The following is a 17,272-nucleotide window of genomic DNA, read 5'->3' on the forward strand; positions in this document are numbered from 1 at the left end:
AAACATTTCTCTTTAAATGGATTTTTATATGAGACGTTGGACAGTATTTGTCCAACGCTTTTTCATTCCACAGAAACTCCTGGAAATTAGGGTCAACTCTGCACCTGGACCTGGGAACCCAGAATTCTCCCATACTCACGGACTAGAAGGGCACAGTTTGGGGCTAAGCAGAAATAATGAATGACATTATCAACCGATAATTGTCAAATTGATGAGCCAAAATGTCCAGAAATACATGAAGGACCACAAGGGTGTATCCCTTTTAAAGCACCTCGCTGGTGGCTGCAATGAGAACTATGCATACCCCCTCACTATTCTTATTCTGGAATTTAAAATGGATCCTAGTAAAATTTAACTGGTCAGGACAGCAAATGGACACTGTCCCTGCTTCAAAGCTGAGCCAGGCTGGTGTTGGGGCAAACAAAGTAGGCACAAGAGGAGGCTGGGCCAAGTTCCTCAGAGCTGACCTTTCTGCCTTTCCCAGCAATAGGAACGCCATCTTTACCTGTCAGATCTCTGTAACAATGTACCTGACCTGCAGCGACTTAAAGGAGAAAGGGTTGCCGGGCGTGGTGGCGCATGCCTTTAATCCCAGCACTGGGGAGGCAGAGGCAGGCAGATTTCTGAGTTCAAGGCCAACCTGGTCTACCAAGTGAGTTCCAGGACAGCCAGGACTATACAGAGAAATCCTGTCTCGAAAAAAACCAAAAAAAAAAAAAAAAAAAAAGGAGAAAGGGCTACAGTTCTGGCTTCCAGTTTGAAGGAGAACAATACATTGTGGCAAGAGAAGCATATTCCCAGGAGATAAACCTTCCTCTACCAGCATCCAACTCACAGTCAGAAAGCAGAGAGTGATGGATGCTAATATTCAATTGTTTTTTGTAGTTCTTTTTTGGTTTTGGTTTTGGTCGGGTCAGTTAGGATTGGCCTTCCTACTTCAGTTAACCTAATCTAAAAAGCCTCTCACAGACATGCCCAGAGATTTCTCTCCAAACCACCAGAGAAGACAGACCTGAGCATACACCTAACCTAGCGTCCACCAGGCTATGACCCAGCCATCTCTCAGTATAGGTTTCCCATTCCCTTCCAGCAAGCTCTACTTGGCCTAAACCAGTGGTTCTCAACCTTCCTAGCACTGCAACCCTTTAATACAGTTCCTCATGTTGTGGTGACCCCACCCACAAAATGATTTCATGACTACCTCATAACTCTAATTCTGCTACTGCTAGGAATAATAATGTAAAGATCTGACATGTAGGATATCTGATATTCGACCCCCCCCCCAGAGGTATCAAAACCCACAGTTTGAGAATCACTTGCCCTAGATGGTCTAGCCATCCTGAAGGGGAGTCATGTTCCTGAGGGAAAAGTGAAGACCCCCAACAAGCATCTAAGGAAGGAAATCTGCAAGGGGGAGCCTGGAGTCCTAAGCCTGAAAAGGAGAAACAGGGACACACTTTCTCATTTCAGGTGTGCATAACACAGGAGTTAGCTCCAGTTCCTTGTCTCGGGTACTCAAAGAAATGAAATCCACAGACAAAGGCTACTTTGGGGAAGGCACTATTATAGAAAGACATCTCAGGAACTGTGGTTAAAGCATCCCACTCTTACAGAGGACCCTAGATAGGGTGGCTAATGATCGCCTCTAACTCTGGCTCCACAATCCAACTGTCTCTTCAGGCTTCCACTTGCAGCTACACTCACATGCACATAACCCACACAGAAAAACATAGGTACTTAATAGGCCTTTAGCAAAACATAAAAGAAAAAAAGCTTAAAAGGGAAAGATTAAAGATTTGCATAGAACGTCTAGAGAGATGGTTCAGTGGTTAAGAGCAGTGGCTGCTTTTCCAGAGGACCTGGATTCAGGTCCCAGCACTCACATGGTGGCTCACAAGCATCTGTCACTCCAGTTCCAGGGAAGCCAGTGTCTTCTTCAGACTTCTGTGGACACCTGCTTGTGGACGTTGTACATCGTGGTGCGGAGCCTAGTGCGCACCACGATGTACAACGTCCACAAGCAGAAGTAGCTTCTATTGAGATTGGACAGTTCTCAAAGCATCTCACAAGAGGGCACTATACAAGTCCCCATGGATCAACCACGCATGTGCCCATAGGCCACATACACATTGCTTGCCAGCTCGAGGAGTGGTCCTATAAGAAGTCTGTGTTCTAATGTTTGCTCATCCACTGGCCCTAGCTAGCATTGCTAGTTGTCTGCCATGAAGATCTTACTGGCTTCTGCCCTTGGCTGGGTCTGCTAGATGTGAGACTGTATTCTGTGTGTTCCTGTGCTTGTATGGCCAGTATCTTTTTACCACGAGTCCTCCCCTTCAATGTCTATAGAGAATTAACCACCTATGAGAACCACCTACCAAGACATAGCTGCAGTTGCTCTTAGCTACCTCAAGTCTATGGGATGATGTGGGATAAGTGGCAACCTCTTGCTAGAAGACATTCTTTCTTTCTTTCTTTCTTTCTTTCTTTCTTTCTTTCTTTTTTTTTTTTTTTTTTTTGGTTTTTTCGAGACAGGGTTTCTCTGTGTAGTCCTGGCTGTCCTGGAACTCTGTAGACCAGGCTGGCCTCGAACTCAGAAATCTGCCTGCCTCTGCCTCCCAAGTGCTGGGGCTAGATGACATTCTTAATTACAGTTTGATCAGTTACAGTTAGCTGCATCAGAAACAGTATGGAAAGGGGCACCAGTACCCTGTATATATTCCCCAAGTCAGGGAATTTTGGGAAGAGTCAACTGGCCTATCTCTACTGACTTTGTTCTCAGAGTCCTTATCTGGTCAGCTTGTCTATCTCATACCCAGCTTCAGGGCCTTTCATTTCTTATCTCTGCTGTCCCTGCTTCTCCGTTTTAACTCTCAACACTCTTTTGTTTTTAACAACATCTATCGTGTGTGTGTGTGTGTGTGTGTGTGTGTGTGTGTGTGTGTGTGTGTGTAAAGAATATGGAGGTCAGAGGACAACCTGTGGGAATTGGTTCTCTCCTTCTACCATGGGGATTCCAGATTTCAAACTCAGACCATCAGGCCTGGCAACAGACACCTTCACTGCTAAGCCATCTCTGTGGCTCCTTCACATTTCTTTTAGCCCCAAATGTCTGTGGTGTTTGTTTGTTTGTTTGTTTGTTCGTTTAGTATAACAAACCCAGTCAGGAAAATCTGGAAGACAAGCTGGGCCTTGGGCTCATGATACCTTTAGACTTCATCTTAGATGGCATGAGCATCCCTGAAGCTCACCAAACTGCAGAGTCTGATGGGATGCTGCACACAAGGCTGTGGCACGGGGCGTAAGCTAGAAGGGAGGCTGCTGCCTCTGTTTCAGGCTGGCAGAGATAGGCAGGCAGGCCAATATCTGTAATATAGCAACTTCCTCTTAGGGTGAGCATTGCCAACATGAAGCGCCATGAGCAAAAGCAACTTGGGAAGAAAAGAGTTCATTTTGCTTACCCCTTCCTATCACGCATCATCACCAAGGAAGTCAGGGCAGGCACACTTCAAGCAGAATAGGAGCCTAGAGGCAGAAGCTGAGGCAGAGGCCGTGCAAGAGTGCTGTTTACTGGCTTTTGTGCCCCCCCCCCAATTATTTGTTCACCCTGTTTTCTTGTAGAACCTTGGCTTACCATGCCAGGTGTTTCTACCCACCATGGGCCAGGCCCTCCTCCATCACGCATTGATTAAGAAAATACCATCTAGGCTTGCTTGCCTACAGTTGAATCTTCCAGAAGCGTTTTCTCAATTGAAATTCCTTCCTCTCAGACACTTTGGTCCAGTTGGCATAAAACTACCAGGACATCCTTGTGGCAAACATCCCCTCAATCAAGGAGAAGAGATGCTCCTGAGAGCTGGGTGGTAAACAAAAATCCAGTCCAGGAAAGCTGAGACTTGAGAAAATTCACCAAGTCCCTACCCCAAGGTCATAGAAGCAATGAACAATTGACGGCCAAGGAGACTTTCCAGGTAGCCAAGCCTCCAGTAAGTAACTGTCCCATTTCTGGAGTAGCAGACTTCATGCGACATCATTTATGCTGGGCTGGGGTTTTCAGTAAAACAGAGGCTTTGAGTCATCCACCTGACTGGTATCCATCCCCTCACCCATCAGTCCGTGAATAAGCAAAGTAAATGCGCTAGTTCTCCAAATTGGGTGTCAGGTGGATCGTTGTTTTGGTCTGCCGTTGGAGAGCTATCAAGGTTGAATAAGCATTTGGTCATATCTCCCCAGAGACGGAGACAACATCTGGTATTAAGACCTAGATCCTGGGACTACCCATCCCTACTCCTCAGCCTGCTGTTTCTGCAGGCCCAGGAGTAAGAGCAGCTCCACGCAGTTGCCCGTACTGTTTCTTCTTCTGGGTAGCCATGAACACTTCTCCTGGGAAGCAACTTAGCCAAGAGTAATGGTACACTAAAATATTCCTAGCAGGCAACAGCCTAGAAAGAACCCAATGTTCTGAAAGAGGTAAATTGTGCTTTACACACACACACACACACACACACACACACACAAGTGTGCCACTTGGCAGTATAAAGAATTACCAGCTAGGAGAGTAACATGAGTAACTCTCAAAGACGGAGCAAAAGAAGGCAGACACAAAAGATGGACCTACCATACTGATATGGGAGTTCTCAGAGGAAAGTCCCCCTCAGAGGAACCCGGCAGGTGGTTCACATGTGCTGCTGTAAAAATGGAAGCTGGGGTTCAAAGGAAAAGTAAGGGCAGAGACAACAGAGCCTGGGGCACGTGGGAGGATGACTAAAAGAGCTTAAGACTGGGTGTAAGATAACCAAAAAGGTGAGGTAAGGTGGGGTAGGCTCTGGGTCAGTGACGTCAGATCAATTGCTTCTCTGCCCCAGAGTCCTGGAAGAACCCAAGCAAGGTCCTATGTATTGTCTTTCCATCCGTGCCTTTTACATGCAGTTAACTCTAGCACACTAAGGAGAGGCTGCTTCTAAGGAAGCCTCCACCTAGTTCAGAACAAGCTGCTGACTTTCGTTGGCCATAAGTTAACAGAGCAATCGCAGAAACATTGTAGCAGCCATCAGCAACGAAGGGAACTTAGAGTTAATAGTATGTCAGACATCAGCAAGATGAAGGGGAGCAGCTGAGGCTAGGAATAGCAAGGCTAGACATACCTGCACACTCCCGGTAGTTCAAATGAGAATGGTCCCCACGGGCTCATATGTTTGAATACTGAGTTCCCTGTTAGTGGATGTGTTTGGGAAGGATGAGGGCGTGTGCCACAGAGGTGGGCTTTGAGGTTTCAAAAGACTCGTTCCATCTCAGCTGCAGCTCCTGCTGCCTGTCAACCTGCTACCTCTCCTCCGCCATGAACTCTAACCTTCAATGGTAGTTTGAACGAGAACGGTTCCCCCATGGGCTCATATGTTTGAAGACTTGCTCCCCAGTTAGTAGAATTCTTTTGGGAATTCACACACACACACACACACACACACACACACACACACACACACACCTTTTAGACACTTTAGCAGGCTAAAATGTATCAGTGTCCCATTGCATGTCTTTATGCTTAGTCCTTCTTTTGCATGACCACAGCCAAAATACTGGACACAACCAACCTAAAAGAGGGAAGAGCACAGCAGTTAAAACCAGGGGGGGGGGGGATTCACAACCGTCAAAAATCGGTCCCTAGTGACCCTCTTCTAATCATGGCCCAGTCTTATAAAGGCTTCACAGTTTTCAAAATAGGGTCACAAGCTAGGGACTTCAAAAGTCTCAGTTTAATTTCTATTTTGCATAACATATTGTCTTAGTTAGGGTTTCCATTGCTATGAAGGGACACCATGACCAAGGCAACTCTTATAAAGGACAACATTTCGTTGGGGCCGGCTTACAGGTTCAGAGGTTCAGTCCATTTTCATCATGACAGGCAGCACGGCAGCCTGCAGGCAGACAGGGTGCTGGAGAAGGAGCTGAGAGTTCTACCTACATCTTTGCAGGCAGGAAGAGACTCTCCTCTGCACTGGGCAGAGCCTGAGCATCAGGGGAGACCTCCAGGACCACCCCCACAGTGACACACCTCCTTCACCAAGCCCATACCTATATCCCATAAGGCCACACCTCCTAATCATGCCACTTCCCACAGGCCAAGCATATTCAAGTTACCACACATATTGATGGTGGTACATGTATGTGTGTAAGGTGTGTGTGCTTCTGCATGTAGAGGCCGGAAGTGCGCTTCAAGTCTTCTTCTCTGCCGCTTCCCACCTATTTGAGGCAGAGTCTCTCCCTAGATGTAGGAATATCAGTTTCTTCCCTAGGCTGGAAGCCAACAAGCCCTAAAAATCTAGTCTCTACCCTTCTTGGAGCTGGAGTTTACAGTACGAGGAGAAAGGCCTGGCCTTCACACGGGCACTGAATTTGGAATTCTAGTCCTCAATATTACACAGCAATCGCTTCTAACAGCTGAACCAACCCCCACCTCCAGCCCCCATCCCACCCCTTTTTCAACGTGCTAATTTATTTGACATTCCCCTTTGATAAATTGTGTGTTCGACTCTCTGGTCCATTTCCTTATTATTGAGTTTCAATTTACAGCCACGTTTTTTTTAAAAGATTTATTTATTATATGATAAGTACACTGTAGCTGTCTTCAGACACTCCAGAAGAGGACGCCCGGATCTATTTATGGATGGTTGTGAGCTACCATGTGGTTGCTGGGAATTGAACTCAGGACCTTCGGAAGAGCAGTCAGTGCTCTTAACCGCTGAGCCATCTCTCCAGCCCCCAGCCGCATTTTTAAAAAAAGATTTATTTCTTGTATGCATATGAGCACACTGTAGCTGTCTTCAGACACCAGAAGAGGGCATTGGATCCCATTGCCTCTTGAGTCACCATGTGATATGATTGCTGGGAATTGAACTCGGGACCTCTGGAAGAGCAGCCAGTGCTCTTAACCTCTGAGCCATCTCTCCAGCCCTACAGCCACTTTTAACAACACAGATTAGAAGCGGGGCCCTAGAATTCACACACGTTTTCCTTGGGTACCATGAGTGAAGGCTGCATACAAGAGTCTCATCCGCCTGAGTAAGTCCTGCCCCAGACGGGACCAATCAACGTTCTCCTTTCACTTCAATGCCAGTTGGCTGCTCTCTAAACCAACCGGTAAGTCCCAGGACCCTTTTTTAATTTTTATTTATTTAATGTTGGGGTGCTTGGGGACCTAGTTTTAAAGTACTGAGCCATCTCTGCAGCCCTGTTTTTATTTTTTATTTTAATATGTTTTCTATCTGCAAGGTTATCGTATCATGCAGTACCCAAAGACGCCAGAAGGGGTGCCATCACTTCCCCTCTCACCCCCCACCCCAACCAGCGACCTGGGAAATGTTACAGATGGTGGTGAGCCGCCCTCTGGGTGTTGGGAACCTTTGAAAGAGCAACTAGTGGTCTTAACAGCTGAGCCATCTCTCCGGCCATGCCAGACCTCATCTCATTCAGGGCTAACCTGGTGTAGCATGACTCCTACCCTAAACTGCTGGGGTTTCTTCACATCCTGGGTTTCTTATACCACTTCTGAATGTACAGAGGAATACAAGGAATGTCTCCCTGAAGAAAACACACTGCCTTACTATCAGTAGAGAAAGCCTTCCTCAGGTTAAGACGACGGAAGCAGAACCTGGAAAGACAGCTCTCGCAATCACGTGCTTGCTGCCTGAGGACCACAGTTGCACCTGAGCTGGATCCCATATAGTGGCAATGCTAGTTCTGGGAAGGTAGAGACAGAACATCTGGGGCTCATTGACCAAGTAAGTTTAGTGGAAATCCCATGTGTTCCAAGTTCAATGATATATTGATTGTCTCAAGAAATAATATGAGGGGCTGGTGAGATGGCTCAGTGGGTAAGAGCACTGACTGCTCTTCCAAAGGTCCTGAGTTCAAGTCCCAGCAACCACATGGTGGCTCACAACCATCCGTAATGAGATCTGATGCCCTCTTCTGGTGTGTCTGAAGTCAGCTACAGGGTACTTACATATAATAATAAATAAATCTTTAAAGAAAGAAAGGAAGGAAGGAAAAAAGAAAGAATATGAAGTCACCCATAGTGAGAATTCTGGAATTTTGGTTTCCTTAGAAAACACAGAAATAGTCTAAGGATATGTTTTTATTTTAATCCCAAGTGTGGGATATGGGGGATGCTTCAGATTGTCCTCAGCATCTGACTAAGGTTTGTCTCATGCTCTGGCAGGGCGTGATTTTGCTAGCTGAAGATAATTTAGACACTGTGTGACATTTGGAATTCTGGGGGCTTTTCAGAGGGTATATAAATGCTAGGGTCCCAAGAAGCAGGGTAGGCTGTTGATTGGTTGGTATTGGCTGCAGTTTGTTAAATAGATATGAGCAAAGAAAAAATTAGATATCTGGACAGCAAAGCTCAAACTTGCCCCAAGGAACTCGATGCCCTTAATCAGCGGGGAAGGTCTAATAATAATGTCACCCCTTTCCAACCCCTGACTTTATTCTGGGATCTCTTTCCTTTCTCCTTTCTTCTTTCCTCTCTATCCATTTTTCTCTCTTATCTAGAGTTAGAGGGTTGAAAGTGTGGAGGGAAAGGTATGGAGAAGGGTGGAAGAAAGAAGAACCCACAAAGTAGCCAAAGACAGCTACAGTCACCTCTGGTCTCTTTTAGCACCCAGACACAAGAGAATGCACACACACACACACACACACACACACACACACACACACTATTTGAAAGGACAGATGTACAAAGTCCCCGTGACAAGAGGAAGCATCAATTTTCCTGAGGGTGCAGTGGGAGGGATCTTGACTAGTGATCTTAGCATATCCGGCTGACAAGGAAGAAAGCATTAGTCTCTTAAAGGGCCTCACAATAGTTAATGGGGCAGGAGTGCAGACTTAGTGGTAGTAAGAGAGCATCCATGATGGGCTAGCCGTGAGGGAGAACAAGGATAATTCCAGATCTCTGGTTAGTCCAGCACACCCAAGCCTTGGGCAGCTAACAAAAGAGGACAGGAAGGAGGACGGGCTAGCTGAGGCCTGACAGGAGCGTGGCCTGTAAAACAGAGGAAGATGGGCAAGCCAAGGGCTAGCGGGAGGGTGGCCTGGGAAGTAGTAGGAAAACTCTGAGGAGCCGAGAGGCGGAAAGCACTCTGAAAGAACTGATCTCGCCTGGTTAGAGCCAAGCCTGAAGAGGACTGGGCAGGGTGGGGTGTGGGTATGGGGGGGGGAGGGGTCCCTGTCCTGGAGTTGTCTAGGTTCAGAAAGTGCCTAGGAGCAGAAAGTTACTTCGAGCTTAAAGGGCAGAAACGCTGAGCAAGGACAGGTGGTCGCGTTCGGGAGCGCTCAGGGCAGATGGGGACAGGTGGTCGCGTTCCGGAGCGCTCAGGGCAGATGGGTCTGTGTCAGTCAGGACAGAGTAAGGAGACAAACGACAAAAGAAGACTCCAGGCTAGCAGGCCACACAGAGCAAACAGAGAGCTGGGGTCCGAGGGGACTGGGAGGATCTGGGTACGGAATCCGTCCCACCCTGGAACGTAGCGGAAATAGTGAGTGCGGGAGGTGGGGAGGTAGGTGCTAGAAGGCAGCATGGGAAGGGGTGCGAGAATGGGGCAGAAGATAGGCGGGGCAGGTAAAGGACGGGGGGGGGGGTCAGTAGAGGGGGTGGAGAATGAGAAGTGACCGGAGGATAGAGAGCCAAGGATAGTCGGAGGGGCAGTGTGGTGCAAAAATCCATGGGTGGGGAAGTGAGCAGAACAGAATCAGAGGGACTGTGGAGTGCGCCGGGGTTGGTGGGCGGGACAGGACCGAGGGGGAACTGATAATGAAAGGACAAGGAGCAGGGAAGGATCCTAAGGCTAGTGAAGGGGCAGAGGAAGTAAGTGGAGATAGAGAAGACGGAGAGAGACAGACTGGACTAGGTCTGAGGGGCAATGAGGTGTGGTTGGAAGGATGGAGCAGGATGTGGGCAGGACGGAGGCAGAGGGGCAGTGGGGGAGGAGGAGATGAGAGGATCCACAGGACGGATGGGTAAGGCAGCGTCCACGGAACACGGGGGCTACGTAGAGAAATGGTCGGAGGGATGATGGGCGGGGCAGGGTCGGAGGGGCAGTTGTGGGTGGGGATGGGGGAGGTGGGCGGGGCAGCGGAGGATGAGTCCCGGGCCTAGTTTAACTCCACTTTTTCTTCTTCCGCACAGCGGGTTTCCGCTTCCCTCCAGGGCGGTGGGTGAGGCAGTGAGGCCGAAGCTCGACCAGATAGCGCCGCTATGTGGCCCCCGGACGCAGAGCCAGAGCCCGATCCGGAGTCCGCGCATGGCCCCCGAAGTGGCAGGACAGTGCCCGGGCTCCGAGCCCTGTTGCCCGCGCGCGCCTTCCTCTGCTCTCTCAAAGGCCGCCTCCTGCTGGCCGAGTCGGTGAGTGCGTGTGCTCCCCGGGTGCGTGAAGCAGGCTCCCCGCGCCCCAGCCCCGGGCCCTGCACCTCCAGCCCAGGAGAGTCTCGTGAATTTGGACCACCGCCCCCAAACTTGTTACGGCTTCTCTGTAGCGGAGCTCGAGTCAGAATCAGGCCCGAGCCGTGGTCTTCCCGGCTTCTCCAGCCTGCGAGGCCCTCGAAAGGGACCAGAGGTCAAGGGTTTGGGGTCCTGGTCCCTGCTAGAGCCGCAGCTCGGCTGTTGTGTGACCTCGAGCGCCTCTGTCCTCTCTGGGCCCCCGGTACTGCTGCTCTCGCTAGACTCCTTCTGGCCTCGCCCGCCCTGCACACCCTCCTTCCCCCTGGGCTGAGACCTAGCCGCCTGCGTGGTGAAGATACTACGGAGTGGGGTGAGCCCCCGGGGAGTGGGTGAGGCCGGGGCCACGTAGTGAAGACACAGGCAGACCACTGTCTCAGGGTGGCGAGCCAGCGGGGTGACTTCATGCCCTCCTTCCTCCCTCCCGCACCATACTCCTTCCTCCTCCCTGCTTGTCCCCACCCGGATAGGAAGGTCTCCTTTGTCCTCCCAACACTCCGGCATCATCACGTGTGGGGCGGGAACTGGCATGGAGCCTATGGAGATGGGGAGAGGGGTGGGAGGAGGGACGGTGGAAGGAGGAAACAGACCATGGTGACAGCCACTTGTTGCTCAGATCCCTAGCAGCAACTTAATATCCGACCTGCTCCCACTTCGAGTCGCAGATAGGAGAGACAGTGTCTTTAACTGCTAGGAAACTTGACAGGTGACTCATCGAGTGGCCTTGAGGATAGATGGGGGGCGGGGGGAGTCTGCCCTAGGACCTCTCCGTTGTACCCCAGGACTTATTAAGAAGGCATCAACCCTGATGGTCACCGGTAGAATCTAATACTTTGTTCCTAAGTGAGGTACCAAGCGGACCTAGAGCCCATTCTCTGGCCATTTCAGATCTCAGGAAGCCTCTGGCGGGCGGGATGGGGGCGGGTCTTTGAATCCACTGGCCATTGGCTTCAGTCCTACCTACCCAGTAGCCCTTCATGGAAAAGGAGTGAGTGCCAACCAGAAGTCACAAGATGTCCTTGCCCTAGTTGGGTGCCAGAAATCCAGGCCCAGGAAGATATGAAGGGGGTAGTAAGCTCATAGGGTATAGGGGAACCGCCTCGAGTCATTCCTCCCCCTTGGTCTCATGCAAGTAGGGAGTCTGACCTGGACAGAAAGCTGGGGGAAGAAGCAGCCACCAAGAACTGGGGAGTGAGAAAACAGGAGTCGGGGAGGGGGGAGGTTGGGGCAGAGGAGTGTCACCAGAACCAGACTTTCTTGAGGAGAATGGGTACAGAAAGAGGAGAGCCATCAGAGGAGCCTTTGGCAAGGAATTACAGTAGGAGCTGATAGCAACCTCAAAATGCCTTTCTCTAAGCCTTAGTTTCCTGTTGCCCAAGGGAAGCTCGGTGGAGCNCCCCCCCCCCCCACCCCATGACTTGTTCACTAAAAGAGATGGGAGTGGGGTTCCTGTGATCAGTTCATTTGTCTGAAGCAGCCATGGTATTTCCTGCAGGACACCTGGGTTTCCCTTACAGCCCCCCTGAAACTACTAAGTGATGGATGAAGGGAGATGGAGGCCTCTAATGACCTAAGTAGAGATTCTGACGCCCTCTCACTAGGCTGGGTGACACTAAGCCTTGCTTCTTTTGAAAGAGCGACTGTGAGGAGCACGGTAGTGTTCAGAAGTGGAGAAGTCCAGAAATCTCAGCAAGGACTGGGCTTGGAAAAGCCACTGGCCTGTCTTCTTCATGTTTCCCCGCCACGCACACAGTCTGCAGCACTAACCAGGAGCCTTAGCATCCGTCCTCCATACCTTCAGCTTTGTGGCCCAGGTTTCCGGTCAATATGGTATAGCTAACCCCACCTTTCAAATGAACTAGTGCTCTCCCTGAGACAGTTATGATTTTGTTGAGAGATAGGGCCTCGTGTATACCAGGCTGCCTAAAACCTTAGATATAAAGCTAAGGATGGCTTTGAGCCTCTGATCTGCTAAGATTATAGGCTTGTACCACCATCCCTGGTTTATACAGCGCTTGGAATCAAACCCAGAGCTTTGTGTGCACTAGGCAAGTATTCTACCAGCTGAGCTGCATAGCTGTTGTTGTTGTTGTTGTTGTTGTTGTTGTTGTTGTTGTTTTAATGAAGATTTGTAGATGCAGGAGTGGCAAAAGACCTCTGTCAACACCCCTGCATCCCCCACCTGAACTGTATGTACAGTGGCTAACATCGCTCTATCGCCCGTTTCCGTCCACCTGCCTTGTGCTTTCAACCATTCAAACGCAACTGCAGACGTCAGCACCGTTTCAATTTTAACCGCTTCAACGTGCACCTCATCGTTAACCAAGTTGCGTTTTCCTAGTTAGGTGTTGGGTGTGACGTTTTTGAAAGCAGTAGATTTTTAACTCTGGCTTGCCCCCTTGTGGACACAGCTAAGTTGGCTCTGTTCTGTCCTAGAACCAAGAGAGCTCAGCAGCCCCACAAGGTGGCCTGCTAGGGAGGCGGGGACTTCAAGATGAGGTCCTAGCAAGGATTCAGCAAGGCATAGGACTCAGGGTTATATCCTGTCCTGGGGGTGGTAAGAGGGTTTGAATCCCCTTGCTCTTCCGCAGGGTCTTTCGTTCATTACCTTCATCTGCTATGTGGTGTCCTCGGCATCTGCCTTCCTCACAGTGCCGCTGCTGGAGTTTCTGTTGGCCGTTTACTTCCTCTTTGCTGACGCCATGCAGCTGAATGACAAATGGCAGGGTTTGTGCTGGCCCATGATGGTAAGGATCAGGGGACCCAAGAGGAAAGGGTTGGCTGTCACCTGAAGAATCTGGGGTTCTACATTTCAGCCTGGCTGTCTCCAGTCATGGTGAGCAGTCTGAAAGCTTTGGATAACTCAGGATGCTCATGCATCTCTACCCCGGCCTGCCCAGCAGCACTGCAACCATGGATCTGATGGGTGGTAGGAACCTCCTGAGCTGGTCTGTGATGCTAGGCACACGGATGGCTCCTGACCACCAGGTGGAGCTGTTGCTCTGACCTTGGAGGAGGGATGTGCCTCAGCCACAGCCATTTCCAGCAGGGTAGGGTAACCGAGGACTTGGAACTTCCTAGAGTCTAGTCAACTGGCACCTGGCTTTGTGTGACCATCCTAAGACCTTGCAGTCTCGAGAGAGTACCCTTTAATGGATAAAATGCATCACTGAAAAAAGGCAGCAAAGACTTGGGCTTGACCCCTGCTCTCTAGACTTTACTCTCCCGTGTCCATGTAACCACCTGGTGATAGCTACCAGCACTGCAGCCTCCCCTTAGGGGGTAAGCAGAGACAGTGATCATAAACGGATCTCACTGTGGCAAAGCCAAGAGTCTTGGAGAGCCAGAGATTCTCCATTTCCCATTTCTGTGGAGCAAACTGTAGCCTAGCCTATACGCAGAGAAAATACAGGCTGGACCAGGGATAGGGCAGTGTAAGTTGCTGGAGATGAGAAATAGATTCAGGACTAGGACATGCAAGTGGAGCCAGGCCAGGGATTCCATGGGTGCTGGGGCTGGGTGTGTTGGGTCCCCATGCCGCGCCCCACTGTAGGAGGTCAGAACCGTGTGGACATGCCCCTCTCTCCTTAGGACTTCCTGCGCTGTGTCACCGCTGCCCTCATCTACTTCGTCATCTCCATCACTGCTGTCGCCAAATACTCAGATGGGGCTTACAAAGCAGCTGGAGTGAGTGGCTGCCCTACCCCTCTCTGAGAATGCCCAACAGCATCCCTCCCAGTGCTCCAGACCATCCCCCTTTGGCACCCACTTCCACAGTGGAACCTGGGCATATCCTGCCCCTGTCTAGGCCCTGGGTCCCTGTGTGGGTCTCTCCCATTCCAGTCTGCTAATTAGAGACTTACTCTGCCTCAGTTGGGAGCCTGGGGTCTACCAGGCCCACAGCCCATTTCTCTTATTCACTGTAACTCAAGGGCTGTGCCTGCCCATTTGTCCTGGTTGGGACATCTCTCAGTGCTGCTTGCTTTTGCCCAGGCTCCTGGTCTCTGAACCCAGACAGAGGTCCCTGCAATGTTTCCACCCATCCTGTCTGTGTCCCCTGCCATATGCCATGCGTGTATCCTACAGGTTTTTGGCTTTTTTGCCACAATTGTGTTCGCAATTGACTTCTACCTGATCTTTAATGAAGTGGCCAAATTCCTCAAGCAAGGAGACTCTGGGAACGAGACCACAGCCCATAGGACAGAAGGTGAGTGGCCAATCAGTGTGGTTTCTGATTAAAGAACCAAGCTGACCATTTCCAGGACAGCTGTAGGGTTCTGCTCGTCCTTGGGGAGACACCTAGGGCCTCAGCTTAGCAAGAGGGGAAATGAGTGTATACCTGTACCTTTGGAGGCTCCCTAATATGCCCCCAAGGCAGCTAGTCAGGACATCAATTCATCTGGGACCAACCTGCTAGACCAGCTTCTTTCCTGCTTGAAAGCTCATAGCACCCAAGCAAACACTGGCACGGGCTGGCCTGGATTTTTTTTTTTTTTTTTTTTTATTTTTTTAAAGATTTATTTATTTGTTTTTTGAAAAGGAACTTTAGTCTGTATAGNCATAGCACCCAAGCAAACACTGGCACGGGCTGGCCTGATTTTTTTTTTTTTTTTTTTTTTATTTATTTATTAAGGGCTGAGTTTGTTTTTTGAAAAGGAACTTTAGTCTGTATAGCTTAAAGTGGCCGAGAACTCACTTTGTACCCCAGGCTGGTCTCAAGCTCATGCCAACCCCTTACCTGGCTTGGTTGGATCTTTTTTCCAAAGCACCTGAGCCAGGTGCTTCTCTGGAGCAGGTCAGCAGTGCTGTGGCTTAGACAAGAGTTACTCAGGGCAGGTCTTGGCCATAGGATCTTCTCCATTCAGTACTAAATGTCTGAAGTAGGACCTCGTTGGTTAGATTTAGGAGCCACCAGCTTCCCACTGGGAGTCCCAGACACTGTCTCCGTGCTTAAAAAAAAAAATGAATACCATTCCAGACTCATTTCTGGTCTATTAGTTAAATGCTCCGGGATGCTGTCTGTCTTCAAGCCTTTGGAACCTGTAGTAAATGTTGATCAGCCAGCTCAGAGATCAGAGCATAATGTCCACGAACATACATTTTGAATATTGTGTGGTTTTAATGTAAAATAGTTGTTTTGCAATCGAAGGATTCTTGGCCCATCTGCTAAATATGAATATAGCAAACCTACCCTACTTGTACCTCCCTGGCTAATGGATAAAGGGGGAAGAACCAGGACCTGGCAAGGGACGTGACAAGTATCAGAAAACAGCCACTAGCATGGGGACAGGCATCAGAGTACAGTGCCAGAATAATCCTTATACACAGCCAGACCCATAAAATAGCTTCGCTTGCCCCATGGTTCCGTGTATTTCAGTTCAGGGATAAGAATTACTGTCTTTGCCTTGTCCTGCTGAATGGGGGTGGAGAAAGGGGTACAGGTGTACAACTCTGACATCCTCAGGGGAGAGGGGATGTCTGGGAATGCCTGGACCACCTGGGAAGGAAGCATCCGCGCTGTGGGCTAAAAGTGCCTGCTCTACCCGACCTGTGCCCCAAGGCTCAGCCTGCCACTAAGAGAGGCCGGACCCAGGTCTCCTGCTGGCTGGCTGCTAATGCCACCACCACCACCACCTCCTCCTCTACCACCACGACCACCACCACCCCTACCTCTACAGCCCAGGGACTGGTGACCACACCCTCTGCTTTCCTTTCAGAAGAGAACTCCAACTCAGACTCCGACTCTGACTGAAGGTCTGTCTGCGCTTAACAACTAGAGCCACTCGGCCCTCTCACCCACGCCATCCTGACGGGGCTCCTGGAGCATGGCGGGAATGCCCATGGGAGAACAGACTGAGGAGCCAGTCTCTCGAGATTACACTTCCGAGGCCTCACATTCAAAATTGACTGTGTTGGCTTGGTACTGCTGAGCTAGCGCTGTAGGGCACGATGACTCTCCTTCCTTCTCCTCTTTCTGTCCTTGAGCCCCTTTAACCTCACTGCCCCCACAGAAGCACACATCAAACGGAGCCAATCACTACAGTTCGTGTGGCAGCATGGGGTGGGGTGGGACTTCCTTTTACTAACAGGGACAGATAAGACCCCAGCAGGCTAGGCCACCAGCCCCAAACCTGCACTTCGCTGAGATGACTTCCAGGAACCTTTTGTTCACGAAGTTTCCCTCCTCACTGTGAAACAAGGAGAAACCTAGCTAGCCAAGTCTTCCACTAGAGGTCTGAGGCCTTTTCAGAAACAAACCCAAAGATTTGTTTACTAGGGCCCACAGACAGGGAGCCAACCAGTAGCGTGGCAGTGACCAAGTCACAGGTGGCTGGGCAGGCCCAGCCAAGCACTCTCTTCCTGGGGATCCTAAAAGACAAAGTGCTTCCTCTGGACACCTGGGCAGGACCACTGGTGACATGGACCTTCTCTGTATTCCCTTGGGGGCCGATACTGTGTATGTGTCTTTGATGGTGTTTTCTAACTTTTTTATATTTTTTTTTTATATAAAAACAATGTAACAAATGGTCTTTTCTGTAACCCAAGAGGCCCCATGAATGAGCCAGAGTTCTGGGCCCATGTCTTGGGCATTTGTAACCTTCTTATCTTGCATGTGAATTCCCTCCCTTAAAAAAAAAAAAAAAGTCACAATGGATTAAAACAAACTGACTACATGCTTGTAGTGCACCCTACTAAGAACCTACCCACTGCCTGCAGACACACTGTGTGCCCGTTTCCATACAAGCAGGTACAGCTCTGGCATCAGTTGTGAGACAG

At 49.9% G+C, this 17,272-nt stretch overlaps 1 protein-coding gene across 4 annotated transcripts; it reads left to right on the forward strand.

The window, feature by feature from the left end:
* The first annotated feature begins 8,894 nt into the window (after positions 1-8,894).
* Positions 8,895-17,169, forward strand: Cmtm3 (CKLF like MARVEL transmembrane domain containing 3). 4 transcript variants are annotated; one of them, XM_029532334.1, is made up of 6 exons: positions 8,895-8,956; positions 10,187-10,402; positions 13,087-13,242; positions 14,087-14,182; positions 14,582-14,702; positions 16,213-17,169. In XM_029532334.1, exons 2-6 carry the CDS (start codon positions 10,256-10,258, stop codon positions 16,245-16,247), a joined length of 555 nt encoding a protein of 184 aa, XP_029388194.1. In that variant the 5' UTR covers positions 8,895-8,956; positions 10,187-10,255; the 3' UTR covers positions 16,248-17,169. The 4 variants fall into 4 exon arrangements, with proteins under 4 accessions (XP_029388194.1, XP_029388193.1, XP_029388195.1 ...); XM_029532333.1 differs by lacking the exon at positions 8,895-8,956 and adding an exon at positions 9,830-9,865; XM_029532335.1 differs by lacking the exon at positions 8,895-8,956 and adding an exon at positions 9,999-10,017.
* The last annotated feature ends 103 nt before the right edge of the window (positions 17,170-17,272 follow it).

This window comes from Mus pahari, chromosome 20, assembly GCF_900095145.1.
Source record: "Mus pahari chromosome 20, PAHARI_EIJ_v1.1, whole genome shotgun sequence".
Taxonomy (NCBI): Eukaryota; Metazoa; Chordata; class Mammalia; order Rodentia; family Muridae; genus Mus; species Mus pahari.